The 20,669-nt window shown below is 36.7% G+C and overlaps 1 protein-coding gene across 2 annotated transcripts in view; it reads right to left on the bottom strand.

Annotated features, from left to right (window-relative positions):
• The window catches only part of SCYL2 (SCY1 like pseudokinase 2), a 38,357-nt gene that overhangs the window by 15,873 nt on the left and 1,815 nt on the right, over positions 1-20,669 (bottom strand). The window contains exons 1-9 of one of the 2 annotated variants that reach the window (XM_069000870.1): positions 17,394-17,444; positions 16,455-16,659; positions 10,432-10,589; positions 6,409-6,553; positions 5,619-5,768; positions 4,773-4,994; positions 3,791-3,907; positions 2,331-2,456; positions 689-865 (exon numbers count right to left, since the gene is read on the bottom strand). In XM_069000870.1, coding sequence (XP_068856971.1) covers positions 689-865; positions 2,331-2,456; positions 3,791-3,907; positions 4,773-4,994; positions 5,619-5,768; positions 6,409-6,553; positions 10,432-10,589; positions 16,455-16,631 — 1,272 coding nt within the window. In that variant the 5' untranslated portion in view covers positions 16,632-16,659; positions 17,394-17,444. Of the gene's footprint in view, positions 1-688; positions 866-2,330; positions 2,457-3,790; positions 3,908-4,772; positions 4,995-5,618; positions 5,769-6,408; positions 6,554-10,431; positions 10,590-16,454; positions 16,660-17,393; positions 17,445-20,669 lie in introns of those variants that run through there. The other variant, XM_069000860.1, reaches the window with a different exon arrangement.

Here is a 20,669-nt window from a genome sequence, read left to right as displayed (position 1 = left end):
AGGAATCATCATGCAAATGGTGATGACAAAAGGATGCAAATTTTTGCTCCTTTACAGTAACAATTATGTCTTAATACTTCTATACATTTAAACAGCAGGAAAAACAGCGTATCTTACTTACACATTACATTTGTCAAATTAAAAGTTAAACAAATGTCACAAATTTTTGCACAGTCCTCAAATAAGTGCTACTCTTATTATAAATAAATAGCACTTCGAAGAGTGTGTCAAAACTACAGTTTTTCTGCCCCATGACCTCAATGTCACCAATCTGGATAACAAGAAAAAAAAAAACAAATCAAAAAACCCCAGGTTCATCTTCTGGTAGAATATATGCAAACATTGTACTGTACAACCCTGCTCAAATTGCCCAGGTAAGTGTTGAAATGCCTACAAATATATTTTCTACAATCAACCAAAACCAAGTGGGTAAATTAAACTTTTTTTGCAAATCTCATCTCATCTATAAATGCAATATACCCTCAGAAAACCCATCTAAAGAAGCAGAGGTAGAGGCTTTTTGAATTTCCTGGAAGAATCTGTTAATCAAGACTGACTGTCTGGACAACTAGAGAGCAGGTTGGGCAACGTGTGTGAAACTGGAAAAGGGAAATAGAACAACTAGTCATTTTTTCAGGGAAAAAAAATACCAAACAGAAAAATTGTAATATGAGTAATATTAACATACCTGGATTGGTTCTTGCTGCTTAAAAACAGGCCCAAGATCAGGCAGAATGAGCTTGATATATTCTTCTTTGGTGCATTCCTCAGCAATTAGGAGAACATTAGGCAGGACAAAGGGTACCATATCAGGATTCACAAATTCAGAAGTCAAGCAAGGCAAAATTCGCTGAATTATAACGCGCTACAAGAAAAAAAAAGAAAACAAGTATGAATCATGTACTGCACTGCAGTAAGTTATCATTGTGCCAGTTCAGCAGCTTTTGTATTAGCCTGATATTTACAAAAAAGCAGACAGATAATTTTCAGTTTTGATCTCTTAGTTGCACTGTAGCTAATTTACACTGTGCTACTCTGCTTACTTTTCTGTTTGCACTCAAAACATAAATGAAGATGTTAACAACTGTGAAGATCAACAAAAAGCAACTAACTGTACAGAAAATAGGACTTTCGGCCACACACAAGTTACAAAAACCTTGCTCTATATGCTTTCTTTGAAAAGACCCTAACAAGACCCTTAAAAAGACCCTATAAACCTCCAAAATAGTAATTTTTTTCTCTACCCCATCATTCACTGAACAAACACATAATCCTACTATACCTCCCTGTAAAGCTCCAGGTACATTCCCTAAAAAAGGATTCTGCTGATGAAAAAGATATTTAAACTGTGGATGTCTACTGTAGAATTAGACATCCTTTGACGCTTTTGAAGCCAATAAACAGAAATATATGGTTCAAAGGTAGAGTCACTTCCCTTATAAAATATACTTTCAGGACAGGAAAAAAAATAGAAAGAATGCCCTATAGATGATTAGGTCAATCACTGGCTGTCTAAAGTTAGGTGAAATACATGCCACCTATTTCCAAATTCAAAGCAGCCACCATTTCTGATCAAAGGAAAAAATTACTAAATTTAAAAGAGCGAAGTATTAAATATGGAGTCTGAATGTTGCACTGTGTAGTGCAAAACAGAATTAAAAATAAAGAAATTTAATGCACTGGTTGAGAAGCTCAGTTATTCTATTATGTATTAAATTAATACTATTTGTCTATTACATATGCATTACAGCTGATGTAAATTAAATTATACCACAAAAGGAGCCAGTCTAGACATAGTGTTTAGCACTACACAGGAGAAACATGTAATGACAGGCATTTGCTTTTGAGATTTCTGAGCACTGCCAGCACAAGAAAGCACTGAGTCTACTGAGGGAAGGAAGCTTTGCATTATTCCACATTAAAGTACTGCCTTGCTATGAAAAAACTTGAAGCAATCTTATAGGAAGAAAAGGTGGCAAAATGGCTTCAAAGAGCTATGATGGCATCTGGAAACACAGGGAAAGCCTTGTAAGTGGAGAGGAGACAACTCCCTTTAAAACTGAGATGAACTACAACAGGACACACAAATGTGATGGTTCCTTATTTGGTTATTTGCCATTTTCCATTTAAAATATTACTGATTGCTGAGGAATACTTCCACAATAAGTATGTTCTAATCTCCCTTTATTTCCTCCTACTCTATTCTGACAGTCTCATGGCAATCTATTACGGTACAATGCTACAGAAAGTCCAGCATTCCAAGAGTCGAAACGCTAACAGATGTTCAAATATTTTAAAACTTGCTGTTACAAGACATCATTCAGACAAACCTTAGGTAGTTTTGGCAGAACTTTTGGTAGTCCTTTAAAAAACTGTGATTTCTGCAGGTTATCCCTTTGAAATAACGAATCAAAATACTGAAGCGTCATTGCTCCTACATCATCGAAGAATGGTATCTAAAAATAAGATTAAAAGGTTGTCATCTGGAGGGGGACAACATTGACACTGCTACGATAATTCCAAAATATTACCATCTATTTACCTTTTCAATGCACTACAGTAAGCCTTTACAATGACATGTCTGCAACTAACAATTAGAAAATTAAATTTTTACATATCAAGTAGTATAATATTCAGATACAGGTTGATTATTAAGATGGAACTTTCCTAGCATTTTTCAAAAACTCATGCATGTTATGTGTATCTAAGCTAAAACATTTCATACACAGTAAGTTGCTTACAAAAAAAAGTAATGAAAAATAAAAACTTTGAATAAATATTCTCCTAGGAATAACCATGCTATTTTATATTACAGTGACCTAATGTAATGTAATGTGTCATCCACATCTGGCTCCCACCCCTGGAAACTCCAGAAAACCCTGGAAGCTCTGATACCTCTACCCTATGATTCAGTGTGCAGTGTAGATATGGTAAAAGAGACTCAACATCTTTATAAAACCATAGTGCTTAATACAACCACTTAGAGATTTGTCTGTTGTAGTCCTTCAGACAACTGAGCTGATACCTGAGAAATATCTGCCAATTCCCTCACTCCCATCTGTCAGCATATCGGCGGAGAAAACCATCACCTGTTTCCTCTCCCTCCTCCACCCACTATTTCTTTCAACAGTTAAAACACTGATTTCTATCTCTGCATACCATCTTTTTACACCATAGCAAAAGAATAGAATTGTTTAGCAAAGCAAATCTATAAGCAGGAACCTGAAAGGCTATCAGATCGGAGAAAATGGGGCATAAGACAAGGGAAGAACCATGCTTTAAGTTCTACTTTCAGGAGCAACAGTTTGCCAAATTAAAACTTGCATTATATCCTACTTGCAATTAAATTTTGCTTTGTTATGGCAAATAATGTCTGAATATACTTTTTTCTTCTGCATATTTAAGAATACATCAAAAATCATAAGCCAAAAGTTAATCCTCACATTTATTGCCCTTTATAATTTTCTCACTTTCAAATCCTTCCAATATAATTTTAAAGACTGAACTGTATAAAAGCCTAGCATAAAAAAGCTACCAACTGTATGGAAAGGAATAAAGTAGTGTTGCATTGAATAATTTTTCTAAATTCTGTCTCAGTACCCACTTTTTCCATATGAATAAATGTCAGGATAAGGACAACTTTTGGCATCAACTAACATTATATCTAAATGGCTAAAAAATATTTAACATTTCAACTAAAATGATTAACAGAAAACACTTTAAAATAGCTCTACAAACCAAACACTAATTTCTCTCTTTCCTATGGCTACTGTATTTTCCATGGACTGACCTTAGTCATTTGATCTGCATCTGGTCTGACTGCTGGGGCTACATTTAGGAGTAGCTTTACATGCTCACGCACCTCCTCGGGTATGCTCTGAAGAGTACCGGAGCTTAAACGGCTCAGCTGTGTAAGTAATCCAAGCATAGACACCATGAGTTCAGAAAACCCTGCACATAACTATTTCCAGTATGCAACAGGCTTATACTTTGTTCTCTTGATGGTTTCTCTATCCATGCTTTTGATATCCCTCCCTTTTCCCCTTTTAGATGATTGCTCATAGTCTTCTCTGTTTCCCAAGAGCCTACCTGTTTTAGGTCCCATCCCTCTTTTTTTCAACTTCCCATTGTAGTTCAGGTTATCAGAGAACACAAACATGATGTTTTTAAACAGGCAAATGTCATGATCTAAGGTGTTGCCTACACACATTAAAACACAGTACATACAACTATGGCAATGGGCACCCAAAGAAGTTACAAAAGGAAACCTGCATATGAACAGACATTAAGTCAGATGATCCAATTAACTGTGACACTGTCTTTTCTGTTAATATTCAGAGTCCACAAAGAATATGAAATAGTGACAGCTAAGTGGATACCAACTGCTATGTCAAGTGATCAAACCACTCTCAACCCAGCCCTCCTCAGTGGTCCTACATAGGTAATTCACTGCCATGTGTTTCATACTGTTCACCCCAACAGGTAAGCATTACTTCCCAAGACCAGAATTTAACAGGTTTACAGAGAAATCAGGTGAAAAATACAATTTTTAGATTATAAAGTTGGTACACGTAACCTCTTCTGGACATATTTTTATTTCCCACATTTTGCTATGGCTTTTTCCTTGTTATAACAACAGGATGCAAGGTAAGATACCATTGTCAGATAGTTTATGTTGGAGCACTGATAGTGTTCTCAATATTTAAACCTCTTTTACAATAATAACTTTTCAAATATGAAAATCAACAAACAGTCATAAAACGAACAAATACCTGATCCAGCTGTCTACTAAAGCTTTTATAAATATCTTGCTTGTTGACCTCAAAAATTGGTTTCCCTTTATTGAACACTGCATACATTACAGCTCCCAGAGAGTACATATCACTGGCTGTCTCACAGCTCACAGAGAGAATATATTCTGGTGCCAGATACTCAGGATTTGGAAGACACAAGGATGGCAAGTTTGGATCCCATTCCTTGCAAGGGAACTTTGGCTACAAGAGAAGTATGAGAAGTGAAACAAAATACATTTATCAAGGATTTTTAAAGACCATTTTCAATAAGAAACTCAGGCAGCAAAAAATAATTAGGCCTCTCAAATTCAATTATGAATCAAACAGAAACAGAGTAAAGCAAAACTGTTAAGAATCTCTGTCTGTAGCTTAGAGTGATTAGCTGATGCAGTTATGTCTGCATATTAGAGCTACGAAGTGTAATGTAAAATCAAAGCACTGCTGGTAATGAGGAAACATGAGCTATGATGGAATTCATTTTAGGAGGTAGCAACCAGGCACTGAGTAGATGCAACACACTAAGTTAGGCAGGTTTGCATATCATCCAAAATGAAGGTGAGCAGAAGTGGCACAGGCTCCAGGCTCTGTTTGAAACAGTCACTAGTCTACTGTGACTCCACTGAGCCCACTGAGGCTCTTTTTCTGGGATGATCAAACGCAGCACTTCAGTCCAGACCCGTGCCATTACGTTCTAACCTTCCGCCAACAAAACACAGAGGTGAATATTAAATAAGTGATTCTATACTGGAACGCAAGATCATGAAACTGGTTTTAGATAAAGACCTGAATTTGAAATTGAATGATGATAAACATAAAGGTTATTACCTCCTGTTCAGATGGATTTGTTGATTGGATACAAAAATCAAAGCCCATAATTTTCCATGCTCCACTCTTATTCAAAATTATATTTTCAGGAGTAATATTTCCATGGACCATTTTGACACTGCTATGCAAAAATGACAAACCTTCAGAAACCTGTTAATAAAAGATAATTATTTCAGGTTAAATATTCCCCCAAACATCCTATAACACATTTACAAAAATTCTGTTGTCACAGTTGAATTCCTAAGTTAACTAAGAAACAATTTTTCATCACTATTTTAGCTTATGCCTCAAAAATTATGCATGATGGAAATTAAACACAGATGGGTAATCAGCAGGTGAGATTACTAATGTCAATTAACTATCACAGCATAAGTGTGGTGGTGCATTTCTCTCTCCCCTCAGGCCACAATATGATCTCAGAAGAACAAAAATGCTTTACAAAGTTGATCAACATATTCACCAAACAAAACCTGGGAGGTAATGGTTCTCCACAGAACATAAAGAAAAGATTCACATATGGAAGAGACAGCTGTAGCATAGACATTTACATGGAGAATAAAAATTAATTGAATTTTCTACTTTACATGTCAGAACAAGCAAAAAAAGAATAGAGCTTCAAGTGTTTATCCTCTCTTACACTTAAGAGTGATCAGGGCACTATGATCTCCCACCTCACAATTATTTGATTTACTATAGGCAGACAAAACTTTAGCAGTTCACAGACCTCATTAAAAAAAAAATCATTAATACTAAAAGCAGAAGAAAATTATAAAGACAACCTGTACCATACCTGAAGCAAACCATATTTGGTCTCCACATCATAAAGTTTGTATTCTTTAATGTCTGATGGTAAAGGAGAAGGTAGGTTGTCCCAGCTGCCAAGAACATTAGCTAAACTTGCACAGACTGGTTCTGTACAAAATGCCAAGCAATCCCTGTATAGGAAATGCATTAAAAAATTTCTTGTATATAAATGTAATATATCTCATGACTGCAAATAAAGAACCATACAAACATCATATTATACATTGCCAAAGCACCTGGTGCTACTGAAAGTCATGTTATATTTCAGGTTTTGAATTCTTATACTACTATACTAAAGAGAAACACATAAATGTCTGCAGTTTAAAAAAATACTAGAATGAAGTTATTTTATTCTCTAACATTCACATAAATCACTAATGATTCACACAAAGCTTCATAAATTTTTTTAAAAAAACAATACTTTTCTTGTCCTGATACAGAAAAATTGATCAAATAATTCTTACTACTATTAGAACTTGCAAAATCAGACTTCTACCTATGCCTAAAACCAATGTGTCCCTAACTGAACCAATACTTAATCAGAAACTAAATTAATATAAGGGAGAACCAGAATATTCTTTTACTTTGCCAACTGATAAAGAAGAGCTGCAAACACAAATACGCTTGTTATATGAACTGCAGTTTGCATGTTTTACAAATTATTTTACTGATTTTTTTTCTTCATGAAAAACTAATGGTCTTGTTTATGCAGCTTTGTGTCACCTGTGTTTGAAAAGCACAGATGAAGCAAACTTCCACACATAAATTGGACCGGTTGTAACACTGTGCTTCAAAATTTCTAATTTCAAAATTGGTCCTGAAACCAATATATGTCTCAATTTCACAAACTTCATGCAACACAGAGTCATTCTTTACATCCAGTTTCTTCATACTGGTCTGCACATCGGTGGAGGCCCTGGACAGCCACTGCAACTCACTCCTTAATTGTTTTTTAAGGATTTTTTTGAGAAAGCATTACATGGATGGTAGCACACATACCTGCTTTAAGGGTGATTAATTCACGAGAACACTAAATACTGCATCAGTATGAACACAGAAAACAGAAACCGAGTAACAAAGATACAGTTTTGAATATAAAGTTATAGGCAGGTTTGATCGTTCTATAAAAATATCAGAAGACACGATTCAGCATGAATCTACCACATATTTTTTAAGTATTTCAATAATTAACAAGTTTGACCTTTGAAGAAAATAAGGCTGCTGAAACATGCAAACCTCTTACTATTCATCCAGATTTTAGTTTTATCTACTGCCTCTCTAAAGGAAAAACAACAGAAAAGTAAAATACATTGAATGCTAAGTGTCAGCCAATCTGACAGAATTTTTTTGCTTGGTTTCCTCCTTACCATTCTGTTAATGACATACCTTTCATGTTTCTATTAATATGACAAGGGCTATAAAATTTGTTTCTGTTATAGTCACAAGGAAAAAGCAGAACACAGAATGACAAAGTCCTTTATTTTCAGTCTGACTTCAACTTTACCACAGAGCTTATCCATTTAGTTATGGTTAAGGCACAGATTATAGACAATATCTAAGGAAAAGTTATTTGGTGGTTTTTGTAACATAAACTCTCTGATTAATGCTGTTTTGAGGGAATAAAAAAATGGCTGTTTATTTTTTACTTTAGGAGCTAATTAAAAAAGGGCCCAAACCACAATATTGGAAGGATGTGGTAAGCCTAATTAAAATAGCAGAATATTGCAGAAACTGATGTCTGCCATACAGGGCAGCTGCTTTAACAGCTTCCTGGATAATATCAAAATTAAATTCAGAGTAATAAAATAAAAACACTTTAAAAATAAAAGCAATGGACAAAAATGCATATGCTTTTTACAGCAAAACAATGTAACAAATGCAATATCTAGTAAATGATCAGGGACAATTCACACCACTACTATTTTTAAAGGCTAGCAATGAATTATGAGTTAACTTTCAATTTGGTTTTTTTATCCTTTTCTTCAGTAACAAGTTAAATATAAATTAATATTGCTTTCCAGCATTGTCAATGGAATTCAAGACCATTTGTAAATAGACATATTCATATTAACTATTTAGTATAAATAAGGAGTTACTCATTATATAAATGCCTGTTAAGAGGTATACATCATTATATGCATTATGTACATTTATATTAAAAATAACTATGTTGGATACCAATAACTTGTAGTAGAGACATTCCATTAATAGGGGAAAAACTACCTATACACTAGCATCAGAAAAGTATGGCGTTTCCTTCCATGTCTACTTCAGCCCTCCAGGTACACCAAGTATCCATTTGCTTCATAAAGGAGGAATAATGGGTGACCTGCAAGCAGGTCTTTACAACTGTTTGTTACTTTGGGGAAACACAAAAAAAAGAAAAAAGGGGAAAAAGAAGAGAACAGGTACAGTCTAGCCAGAAGCCCACAACAGATTTCTTCAAGAATAAGCTCTCTGGAAAGACCTGAAATTCTAAAGCAATCTTACAGCATGCTTGCACAAGGTTACACACAGAAATATTCTATGTAAACCTTTCTTTTATTAATCTCCTCCAAAAACTCGTTACATCAGTTTCTGGCACAGCAAGCAACTGTACAGGTTTTGTGCTTCTGGTGTTTCTACCAGCAGCTCAGTGCGCTGAGTATGGAATGGAAAACAGCTGAAGAAACGCATAAGGCATTACTAAAAGCTCATAAACAAGAACTCTGATGTAACCATACTGTTAATTTCACTCAAAAGGCTTAAATGCTTCACAAGAACACCACCAAAGCTTTCTTAAAGGTATGAATCTTAGCTTTTTCTTCTGAAGGTCAAAGTTCAGGGGAAAAGCTGCTGAGCCAACTGGAAAACTGTGACAATTTTAGGAAGAAGCCTGAAGTATGCTCTGGGATTCACTTGCATACACCATAACTTGAGATGACCCTAGGCTATTTAGCATGTAATAGTTTATTTACTGTTGTAGAGTTCTGAGAGCTGTCTTCAACTACCTAATTAACCTTTCTTAGGCCTTTGTAAGGGACATACTGAATCATAGGCACAATGACAGCTTTGAACCCCTGTTAATGTGAAATTTGTTTAGTACCGGAGGAAAGATAGATATGAATATGTAAGTGCAATTTAATCCAAGAAATCTGTCTCAAAGCAGGCACTGCAAAGATGAAGAAGCATTCCCACAGTATTCTCAGCTCCTAGAAGCCATCTGGTAAAATTCAAGATAACACAGAAATGAATACATATATATATATAATGAGTCCTTATCAGGCTACCATTTAGGATCACAGAATCACTGGGGTTAGAAAGAACTTCTGGAAATCATCTAGTCCAACCCCCTTGCTATTTTGGGAAAAAAAAACCCTAAAACCTTCATGATCATCTTTGGTAGTATCAGGATCCACTTCCTATTTTAACATGAAACCTTGATTTTCTCTGCTAGATTTTAGTGTGCTGTTATCACTATGGCTGAACAATAAATCTGTAAGACTAACCAGTTATTGTGCCTAGTGACTGACCTTTCATAAATCAAATAAGCACCGGAAGAACATGCTGAATTTTGTCTCCTTGATTGGCATTTGAGGACCTTTCCAACACATATGTAGTTACAACACATAGAATTCACCAAAAATCCCTTATCTCACATGTACTAAATACATCTTACACATGGAACAAAATGTATGGATAACTTTTTGAAAGAAAACAGTTTTTGAGAGTTCTATAAAAGCAAAATTAATTAAACTACCAAGTTTTCATGCTGTAAGGGTCATGTGCAGCCTTACAGCTGCAATTGGACTAAGATCAAGCAATAGATTATTAATTAGCTTCATACCAGAACTGCATTCTATGGCAAAGAGGGGGGTAAATATGAGAGTGGGGTGAATACCACTGTCATATGAATAAATACAGTAAACTTGAATCTCATCAGATGTATGTGTTGAATGTTCCAGATAGTTTACATCCAATACCTAAACAATGATTAAAAATAACTGTTCTCTACTTTACTACAGCTTACCTGGATTCTTCTAATGGATGTTGAACAGTAAGTAGTCGAGGATGTCGAAGCCTAGTTAGCTGTTGAACACCTCGTTTTAAAGAATCAATAATCTGATCTTTTTCAAATTTTTGGTACTTGTCTATCAGCTTCTTATCAAAGACAAATACAGCTACTTCCTGCAAATAAGCAACAGAACTCACTCAGTATATAACACAGCCAAAACCAAGCCTATACACAATTACATACAAACATGGGTTTTTGAATCAACAGTACAATCCCACTAATACAATAACCAAACAAAGAAACTTGTTCTTCTTACTTAGCCCCAGCTATGGGAGAGCTTACTGTATATAAACTCTGAAATACATGTTTTAAGAGTTAAGGTACTAATGCTCCTTTATTGTGCAAACTATAACACCTATCTACACAGTGACAAAGCAGCAGATCCACAGTCAGAAACCAGCTTGATTTTAAGTAGATGAAAGCATTTATATCAATTATGAAGAGTCAAAATATTCTAAGTATATTTGCAGTCATTGGGCATTATATATATCAAGTGGAGCTTTATTAAACCAGGTTCTGTCTCAGTGTTCCGCTCCAAACCAGTACAATGTGACAAAATAGTCACTGTAATCTATTAATCTGATCAGACCATTCATATGATAAAATGCTAAGAATTTTGTAATGCTTCAAGATGTGTAAAAAAAAGTCACAAAAATGTTAAAAACAGAGGAAGTCTCTCCAACGCCTGCAACTGGACCAGGAGAAAATTAAGAAATTTATATGAAACTTTGAAATTACAGAGGTCGATGTAAAATAAAAAATTAGATTACATCACCATCTGGGAAGTCATTAATGTGAAATCTATCAACTGACAAAAAAAAGTAATTAAAAACTTTATAATGAAACAGACTTTTATATGCTGCTACAACAGCATTATGAATAATAATAAAGGTTAGAAAGCAGTAGAAAATAACATGAAAACACAGTTTTCAGTCCCAAGAGGAAACGTATGCTCTTTTACTGCACATTATAAACATTACTCTAATTAAAATCTCACAGGAACAGCTATATTATTAATTAAGAAAACCCCTACAAGCTTCTAGAAATAGGCTATCCAAACAGCCCAATACAAAAAAAATTGGGTTTTAGCTATTTTCATTAAGCTGTTAGCAGGTGAATATTTATAACTAACTCAACTAAGTACATTTCTCCTGCTTCTATCCATACTGGCTCCCTGCTCCAGCTCTTAAGTGTGATGGATCAAACATTAGCACAAGGCAGAGAAGAGTAACAGGGGATGGAAGACATACACTGAGCAGTACCTGACCAATAACAAAATTTCAAACTAAGACAGCATTTCTGAAAAAACTTCTGTTTGATGACAAGCGAAGAGAACTAGAAAGTGAATATTAGCTGTGGCTTGAATGCTTTATGATGGCTCAAAGTTAGTTCTATTGGTGCTTGCTGCAATCCTGCATGCTTTGTTTAAACTCATTCCCTGCAACTGGCAGAAGAAAACACAATTTGTGCTCCAGATCCTTAACCAGTTGACTCAAGGCCACTAGGTTCCTCTTGACTCTCTGTAGCCTTGTTGTTGGGACTTTGTCGATACCCACCTGGAAAAACCAGTAGTGGGTAATAACCACAGGGCTGCACCAGACTGGGAAGCTTCTTCATGACATCCGTGACTCAGACCCCCGGGAGCCAACACACCTCCCTACGGATTGGGTCTGGTCAGCATATCGGGCCCTCCATTCCTCTCAAAAGGGAGACACCAATGACTACTAAACTTATTGTCTTCTTAACGGAGGAGGTTGTGATGTGGGAGGCTGCCCTGCCCTAGGCAACTCCTCCGTCCTGGAAGAACCTTCATCCACATTCTCATTTCCCTGGTCCTCAGATTTCAGGGCCTCACCCCTATTGTCCAAGGGAAGGTGAGGTAGCTCAGGAGAGAATTCGCCTGCCACGCCGAGCAGAAACCCACTTCCACTCCCCTCCATCTCTAAGGTCCTCTCCTGCCTGGTGGTGAGACAGCAGGGGATCCGCTGCTTCTTGTGACGTGCAGGAGGGGTCCACTTATCTGCAGTATGGGAGGGTGTGCCTCCACAAGTCAATCTCTTTCTCAGATTCCCTAATACTTGCACCTTCCTACTCTGTCTCAGCCCCACCACTAGGCTGAGCAGATGGTGGATTTGAGGGCACCTCACACAGCTGATCTCTTGGCTGCCCTCCCAGAGCAGCTCAAGTTTTCTTGCTTTTCTTCTTCCTATTTTCTGTCCCCAGCCTGCCAGGGATAGGGAAGTGAGTGAAGAGCTGTGTGGGTGCTGGCCAGGGTCAGCCTGCCACATCCTCCCAGACTATTTGCAATCCTGAAATTTTTATGAAACATGCATCAGTTTGAAACACATGTTGATAGTTTAAAATATGTGTCCTTATTTACCCACATAGACATCTTATAAACTAAAGAGAATGCAGAAATCCTGCTTCTATCTTAACCAATGCAACTCCTAAAATAAGAGAAGGTTGAAAGCGGGGAAAAGAGAAATAATTTTTTTCCAACAGGAAAAAAGCAACCAGAGAACCACAGCATATCACATTTTCTTTCCTGACCCTAAGAGGAAGGCAAGCATTCAAAAACACACCGGGTTTGTGTGTCAATAAAGATGCAAACCAAACTAGAAATTATTTCTAAAGTAAACACTCTAAAAGCTGTGGATATGTAATGATAATGGAACAACAGTACGTCTTCCTATTCACCTCACTGGATACTGAGAAACCATGTTAACAAAACCTGTAAAACGTTCAAGCACTATAGTGGTGAATACTATACAAACTCAAATCCTAACATTTTAAATAGGGTGAAGAAATAATGACAGAGATTAAGCATGGAAAAAGAAGAAAAAAATCCAAACATCACAAAAAAATTAATAAATACAGTTCACCATCTATCCTGTGAAATGAACTGATATAGCACTCTCATAGAAAAAATCTTAAATGTGATCATGTTAAAAACTAAATCGTGAACATAAAATCAAAGGAAATTTAAAGGTAGCAGTCAAAATGCTTGATTTTAGAAACTGTTTGTTTTCCTTTTTGTCCTCTATTTTACCCATAGGCACTCATGCAGATTTCACATGAAAAATCAAATGTAACCCAATATGCAAACACATATTTTACCACAGCCTCCCACTGAAATAAGCAAAATAGTCACTGAACTAAAATACTGGAAAGCACTCCAATATTACTCTGGTCTTTTGCCAGAAAAAGATTTTTCTCTCCCTTTCGGGGGTTTTATTTTTTATAAGCTTGCCAGTGTTTTTTCATAACCTTACTTTCCCATGAGTTTCTCTCAGTCATAAGGTATACAATACAACTATTATTTCCGTTTCAAAAATTTATCAGCCTTCAAAGTTTTAATAACAGGAAGATTTAAGTTGAAAGTTGCTATATGCACAGCCAAAACAACAGAAAGTTGACTTACCTATCTACCATTTAGTACTATCATAAGAAAAGTTAAACACAAATATAGTAGTTTTGAAGCACAAACCATTACCTTCTGAATTCTGCTAGCTTTACAACTGAGCCGGCAAGTACTTTGTGACCTTACCCTATCTATTTATGCTTGCACTTTCTAAGCAGAGGGACAAGTGCCATATTATGCCAGAAAAAGTATAAGTGCATGAAGTCCAAGTTAATAAATCCAAGATGAGCAGAAATACATACTGTAAAATTATACACTGATCAATAACCACAGTGACTCATAAATGTTTCAAACAAACAGCAGCAAATCAGCTATGAAATAACACCAGATAAACATATGTACACAAGTAAGTAACTTCCTCACGTTCTTTGAGGCTGTTACTCAGTCACCTACAAAGTAAGCAAGAAAAGGCAAGGTACATTAAAAAATAATAAAAAATAAACATTCAGAAATCCCGGAAGAACAGCAAGGCAGGAACCAGGCAGAATTCGGAAAAGAAGTATAAAATCATAGATATCTACTGTCACCAGAGATGGAATATTTGTAACTGCCCACTGACTTAAAATAGGAACAAAAATAATCCTGAAAACAAAGGTTTCTGATGGGATCTACTGCTGTAATGTTAAAACCTCCAAATTTAGCTATTTTATCTGGCTACAGTGACTTATGTGTTGTGGTAAAGTGACAACAACAGGGGTTAATTAAGCCCTTACAACCTGTTTGCCTGATTATAATACACACTGCAAAAAAATCTTGTAGCTTCAAGCTAGATATACATACTTGTAATACAGCAAATACATGCAACACTTCACAAAAGTGACTGCTACCACCTGGAAAATGACAGCCAGCCCAAAGAACATTCAGAAGGTACACGGGAAAGAAATAACAAAACAGTGTTAAAGAACAGATATATTGCACAACACAGCATAAGCCATATTGCTGCACAGTTTTGTTTTGCAATGGCAAACTGAACGTTGACATGATGTTACCTAACTGGTAATATTAATAATGAATGGTAACTGCATGTCAAAACACCAGCCATCTAAAATTCCATGCAGTACAACTGCTGCGGTATTTTTAAGTACTAATAATGACATACAACTGCACAGATGTTAGTCAGGGTTTATAGAGATATTGCAGGACCACATGGAGCACCTGAACTAGAATTCTGTAAAGTAATTGGTCAGAACATCCATTCAAGGCTTGAAAAACGTGATCAACAGGAACCTAGTTACATATACTCTGTCAACAAGTGAAAGAAACTTGTTAAAGGTCTCCAGACTTTAAAGATATACTTGCTACAGGTCAAATGCTTACTGGGCACATAGACTGCATAAAACCTATCAAAATTACCATACTTTCAATGCTATTACTTCTTTGTATAGCTGAGTAAGACCAAAAAAAAGCCCTAACCAACTGGTATATTGAGTAAATTCAGTAAATAAAAGATGCACAAGGCTCTGCAACAGCTAAAAAGATGCCTGAAAACATGGCAAAAGTACCCGATTAAACATTATTCAGACTCTGTCCTACAGAATCAGATCACACATTCTTTCCAGATTATTTGTTCTGTGTATTATATTTCTTATCTATTTGCTACTGCTTATTTACCTATCATCTAAAAGATTGTATAAACGTTTTCAAAAGTTATTCCTTTGTGTCCATTTCTTTTTGGTACTTGTGCAGCAAGTTGATGCATTGTCTAAGTGACTTCACATCACTTCAGAATTAAGTTTAACTAAAGAGCATAATTTATTAACACTTCTATTTACAATTTGAAAATTGTACTTCCTCCCCAAATTTGAAAAAAGACTTTTCACATTTCTCCAGTGTAACAAAATAATTTTCTATAATAACAATCCTTCAACTCTGTTTCTGGCAAACCTTCTTCCAAAGTCATAGTCCCATGTTCATTTTTACATGGGACTTCAAGTGAGTCAAACGTTTGTATATTAGCGCTCTAAATCCTAATACTTTAGGGAAACTAAATGGGAACAATACTGATCTGAAAGCAGCACAGGGAAAGCGTAACTAACTTCCTTCACAACCTCCTCCTCCATCCCATGCCTTCCTGTTACAGTATCCCATGACTTAACATTTTTAACCCCTCAATTTCTGTATGGTAGCTGAGCAAAAAAAACTACAGTGTCTTCTGCTGGCAACAAATGATGACACACTTCAAGATTATTATACACCGTAAAAGCAAAATAATTGTTACCAATAAAAAGCTGCAAGGTGCAAAAAACTGGGAAACCAACCCATGTTAAAGCAAACTTCTTCCTTCTTGTCAGATCACTTTTAACTCAGATGAATCCTTGATCTTGGTTCCGAATTGTATGCTATGAATGCAGAACCACTTCTTTCTCCAACAGTGAAGGCTTAAAGCAAGTATCACTTATATAGCAGAGAATAACGTACTTAAATAGAGCTGAGTTCTTTGTGTCATTTCACTACCTTTAACATTAGTCCAGTTGGATTTTAACTGCCACTTACCAACTGCTACCTATCAGTCTGTCATCTACTGTTTATAAACTTACGTCTTTACTTGATAACTCACCTGCTTTGTTGATTTTTTAGTTCCATTAAATATCTTCCAAGCAAGACCATTACCTCCACTGGCAATATGTCGCCCGACATCGAATTCCCTGGTAACGGGATTTCCCATGACCGCACTGGTGACATCAGCTGTCACCTTTGTGACAGTGCTCTTCAGCTTATTCAGCATGGACTCCATGGTTTCAACTGTGCACCAATGTCTTATCCTACAAAGACAAGAAAAGAAACTTTTCACAGTCCTCTCAATTTCTGTTAATGAAAGGTACAAGTTGAAAACTGTAACTTCTAAACAAGGATCCAACAGGATACAGGAGCAACCCCCATAAAGAATACTGAAATATAACTACCAGGGCTTTGCAGTTATACATATTCACACTGCATACACATATCTGTGGGTGCATGCCTATGGGATTGTATGTCATTGCTTCTACTCCTCTTCAGGAACTTCTGAATCCCTTGATTGTTCTTCATTGGATATAACAAAGCAATTAATGACTGAGAAATTCAATCATTTCTTGAAAATAGTAATCTAATAATGCAGAAGATTTATACACTGCCTCCCTGACAGGAAAGGTTCACACCTTGTGTATGAGTATCCATCAAAAAGAGAAACAAATCTGAGGAAAAACAGACTCCTTTAATTCCAGTGCTCACAGAACTACAGTTTTCTGAAGTGAAGGATGGCTTAAGATCCCAGGCCAGCAAAATAATGGATTTGTATTATACAAACAGCAAGTAAAAAAACAAACATGTTCTTTCCTACACATTGCTTTTCAAAAGACAAGCTCAAAATGCAGTATTTTGCCCATCAGATTGCTGACATTACCATTTGTACAATCCAACGACTAATGAACTTAAGTCTTAAGTGCAGGGGAAGGAAACAAGAAGACATCCTTTTATCCTTTACCGAAATTGTACAAGGAAGTTTTTTTTGTATCACCTTTCAAATTTGAGAGCTAAAAGACTGTGGCAGCTTCCAATTTACTTCATCTTCCTCTGTAGTGTGTACCTCCAGAGTTTTCTGTATTTTCATAATACATCTGACTTGCCTGTTCTGCCAGATACAAGTTCTGAAGCCTGTACCCCATTTATACAATTGTTTCTCTGATAATGTATAGACAAGAAAGAATGAAGGCAGCAAACGAACAGCGAAAAAAAAGAGATAGAAATTCATCTTCCTTATCTGTGTGAGCAAAGACAAAGAGAGAATGCAAGAAGAAATTATATCCAGGAATCAGTATTATGCAGTATATTCAAAAGCAACATTTAAAGAGATTTCTTCAGTCTCTCAAGTAAGATGTAAAGACACCTGTATGCTTCAGTCAAACTTAACCAAAATCAACCACACTGATGTTACCTGGACATGCACTCCTTCTCTCCCTGGTACTACAGATTTGTTTCCACTACAAATCAGGACAAATAATCTGATTAGGTTTCAATTGCAAAGATAGACCTGTTTTACAAAAGAGGTAATAAACATACTAAACAGAACTTCTTTTAAAGTTCCCTGTGTTATAGAACAATTCACTCCAGTGCAGTTGTGCATAACAGCATTAGCCAAGCCCTAAGCAAACCCTAGCGCAGTGCTGCATGTGGAACAGCTATGCTGCTCTATCTTGACTATTGGTGCAGTTATATCCCACCTTCAGTATTCTTCCCTAGGGAAATGCAGGAACACACAAACGCTATGGCACCATAGATATTTCTCCAATTTCCATGTCAGCTGAAGTGACACAACTTCATGCTACTAAATGATGAACCCCACCAGGAATTTTAAGAAAATGTATTTTAAAAAAGACAGGAATCCAGCTGCACAGATCTCAATCTCGCAAATACTCAAATTTAAATCAGATATAGTAGTTATGACTTCAACAGAGTGACTCAAGAGCAGAACCAGACGTTACTACAAGCATGTTAAGGGTGGAGTTTGTCTTAATTATGGGGACTGTGAGTTTTAGATATGACAAGATTACAAGACAATCTTAAGAATAACTACATACACTTATTTGGTATCTAGTTAGGGTTTTGTTGAGAACATACCTTGAAATAAATTGTGGAAACACAGAATTCCTTTATTAAGTTATTTTATTTAAGTGTGGGACATTTTATTATTACAAGAAATTAATTTTACTTTATGATTCGTGATATGGAAAAACACATGCAAGTCCTAACTGTGCAGCCCTAGACCAAACTGCTGTGAAGACACTGGCTAATATCCCTGTAGAAAGGAACTTTTCATTAACCTGATAAATAGGTACAAACAAGGATCATGGCTTATCCTAAAAAGAAGCTATAGGCATTTCCAGCTCTCAAAGATTTTATTCAGCAGCTATTCTATGGGCAAACTCTATATGCTAAAAGACTATAAAATCAATCCTAATGAGTTTAAGATAATCCCAAACCTAATTTATGTGAGTTCAGATCTTGTGCTTTTTCCACTGTTTTGTTCGCTCCCAGCCATCAAATCTTCTCCAGTACCAATGCAACATCATCTTATGTTAGGACTCTCAAAACTAATAAAACACTTTGCAAAATTAACTGCAGAAATTTTACAAAGAAAATGCATGTGCATGCATGTTCAAATGCCTTTGTGTAAGTCAAGCTTTTCTACACAGATGGTGGCAAAATGGTGTAGTATTCATTAAATCAGAAGTGCCCGCTGCTGTGGGTAACAGACTAACTGCAGTGAGTAGCCTGGAAAAGCCACTAGGTGAGAATGTCAACAGCATTTCAGTATCTGAAGTGTTAGAATTTAAAATTCAAGCCTGGTAGACCCTGTCCAGCCTGTTCTTCTCTAGCTTGACAGTAGGCAAAACTATTGTTTAGTTTAGCTTCTTAACAAGGAGTACCAAGAAACTTATTTCTCAATAAGCAGATGGGGTTTAAAGTTTACATCCACCTAAATGTAAATTTGTAGAAATCCTCTTATCAACATTTGACTGTAAGTTAAAATAGTGTATTTTTCTTTATAAAAACAATTGCTATCACCTACTTCAATAAAAACCGTATGCATGTCAACAGGAACAACATACCTAGAAAATCCATGCACCACCACAAATATTTATTTTGGGTAGTATCTATAACACCACAAATCACAACAAGGTTACCATATCTGAAATATGCAAGTCTAGTTCTCAACTGCAGGAAAACTCATTTGTTCAGTTAAAACTGGTCTACTATTTCTGAAAAAAATTAATAACCAAGTGGCAATAAAGTCAGTCATTGTCATAGGTTAGCAAGCATAGTCCCGGAAGGGATATCCTTGCTAAGGGGTGCTTACAGCTTCCTCTGGGACCTGATAGAACCTATCAGCTGGCCAGTTTGAATATGGACAATTCTTTAAGCCACTTAAAGTTGTGACCGCCTCTGTGATACACACTTAAGAATAGACAAACTCCCCCCCCAAGCTCTCTCTCGTTTCCGGCGCTGGCACAGGTGGCTGCAGGCCCCGTGCAGGGCCTGCTTGGGCCAGGCCGGGCCGGGCCACGGCCAGCCTGGAGCCATGGGCCTGTTCCAGCTGTGGAACCCCCCCCACTGCCTTGCCGTGGGCAGCCGGAGCGGCTCGGAATCCCCCCCTCCACTGCGGCCGAGATTCAGCAAAGCGGCACCTCTGTCCGGCAGAGGTCGGGTGACCAACTGCGATAAGCCACATTCCAGCTGTAAGGCCGAGGTGAGATTAACCCTTTTATTGCTGTGAAGAGCTGAAAACCTGAGGGAAGAGAGAGAGGAGATGCTTAAAGCTGAAAGTCTGTTGTGAAGCTATGATATATCAGAGTATCCCGTTGTAATTTCATGAAGATATGGGGGGTGGAGTGTTCAACTCATAAGCAGAAGCACCTGCGCTGAGATAGGCAGATGCTGACGCAGCTGTAATTTCATGAGAAGTTTGGACAGAGAGAGATGAACCAGATGAGGACTTTTGCTCCAAAGAGGAAAGGAGAAAAACCTCAATTCCTAGAGATGCTTCCAGTGATAGTCTCAAAGATGAAGATGACCCTTTGCTCCCAGGGAAGGAGAAGGGCCTCTGTTTTTTTTCTGAACAGCTCAACCTTAAAATTGTACCCCGAAAAACTTCAAGAGTGGACCCTCGAAAGCAGTTGCGGGAAAAGCTGCAAGTCGGGGGAAGGGACTCACATCGCAAGCAGAGAGACTCCTCTTCCTAAATGGACTGAACAATATTTGGAAGTGGGTGGCTGTCTCGGTGTGATACTGTTTT

The sequence above is a fragment of the Aphelocoma coerulescens genome, chromosome 1A (assembly GCF_041296385.1).
Source record: "Aphelocoma coerulescens isolate FSJ_1873_10779 chromosome 1A, UR_Acoe_1.0, whole genome shotgun sequence".
NCBI classification, from domain to species: Eukaryota; Metazoa; Chordata; class Aves; order Passeriformes; family Corvidae; genus Aphelocoma; species Aphelocoma coerulescens.
Note: the sequence above shows the minus strand (reverse complement) of the source record. Positions and strands in the feature narration are given on the sequence as shown.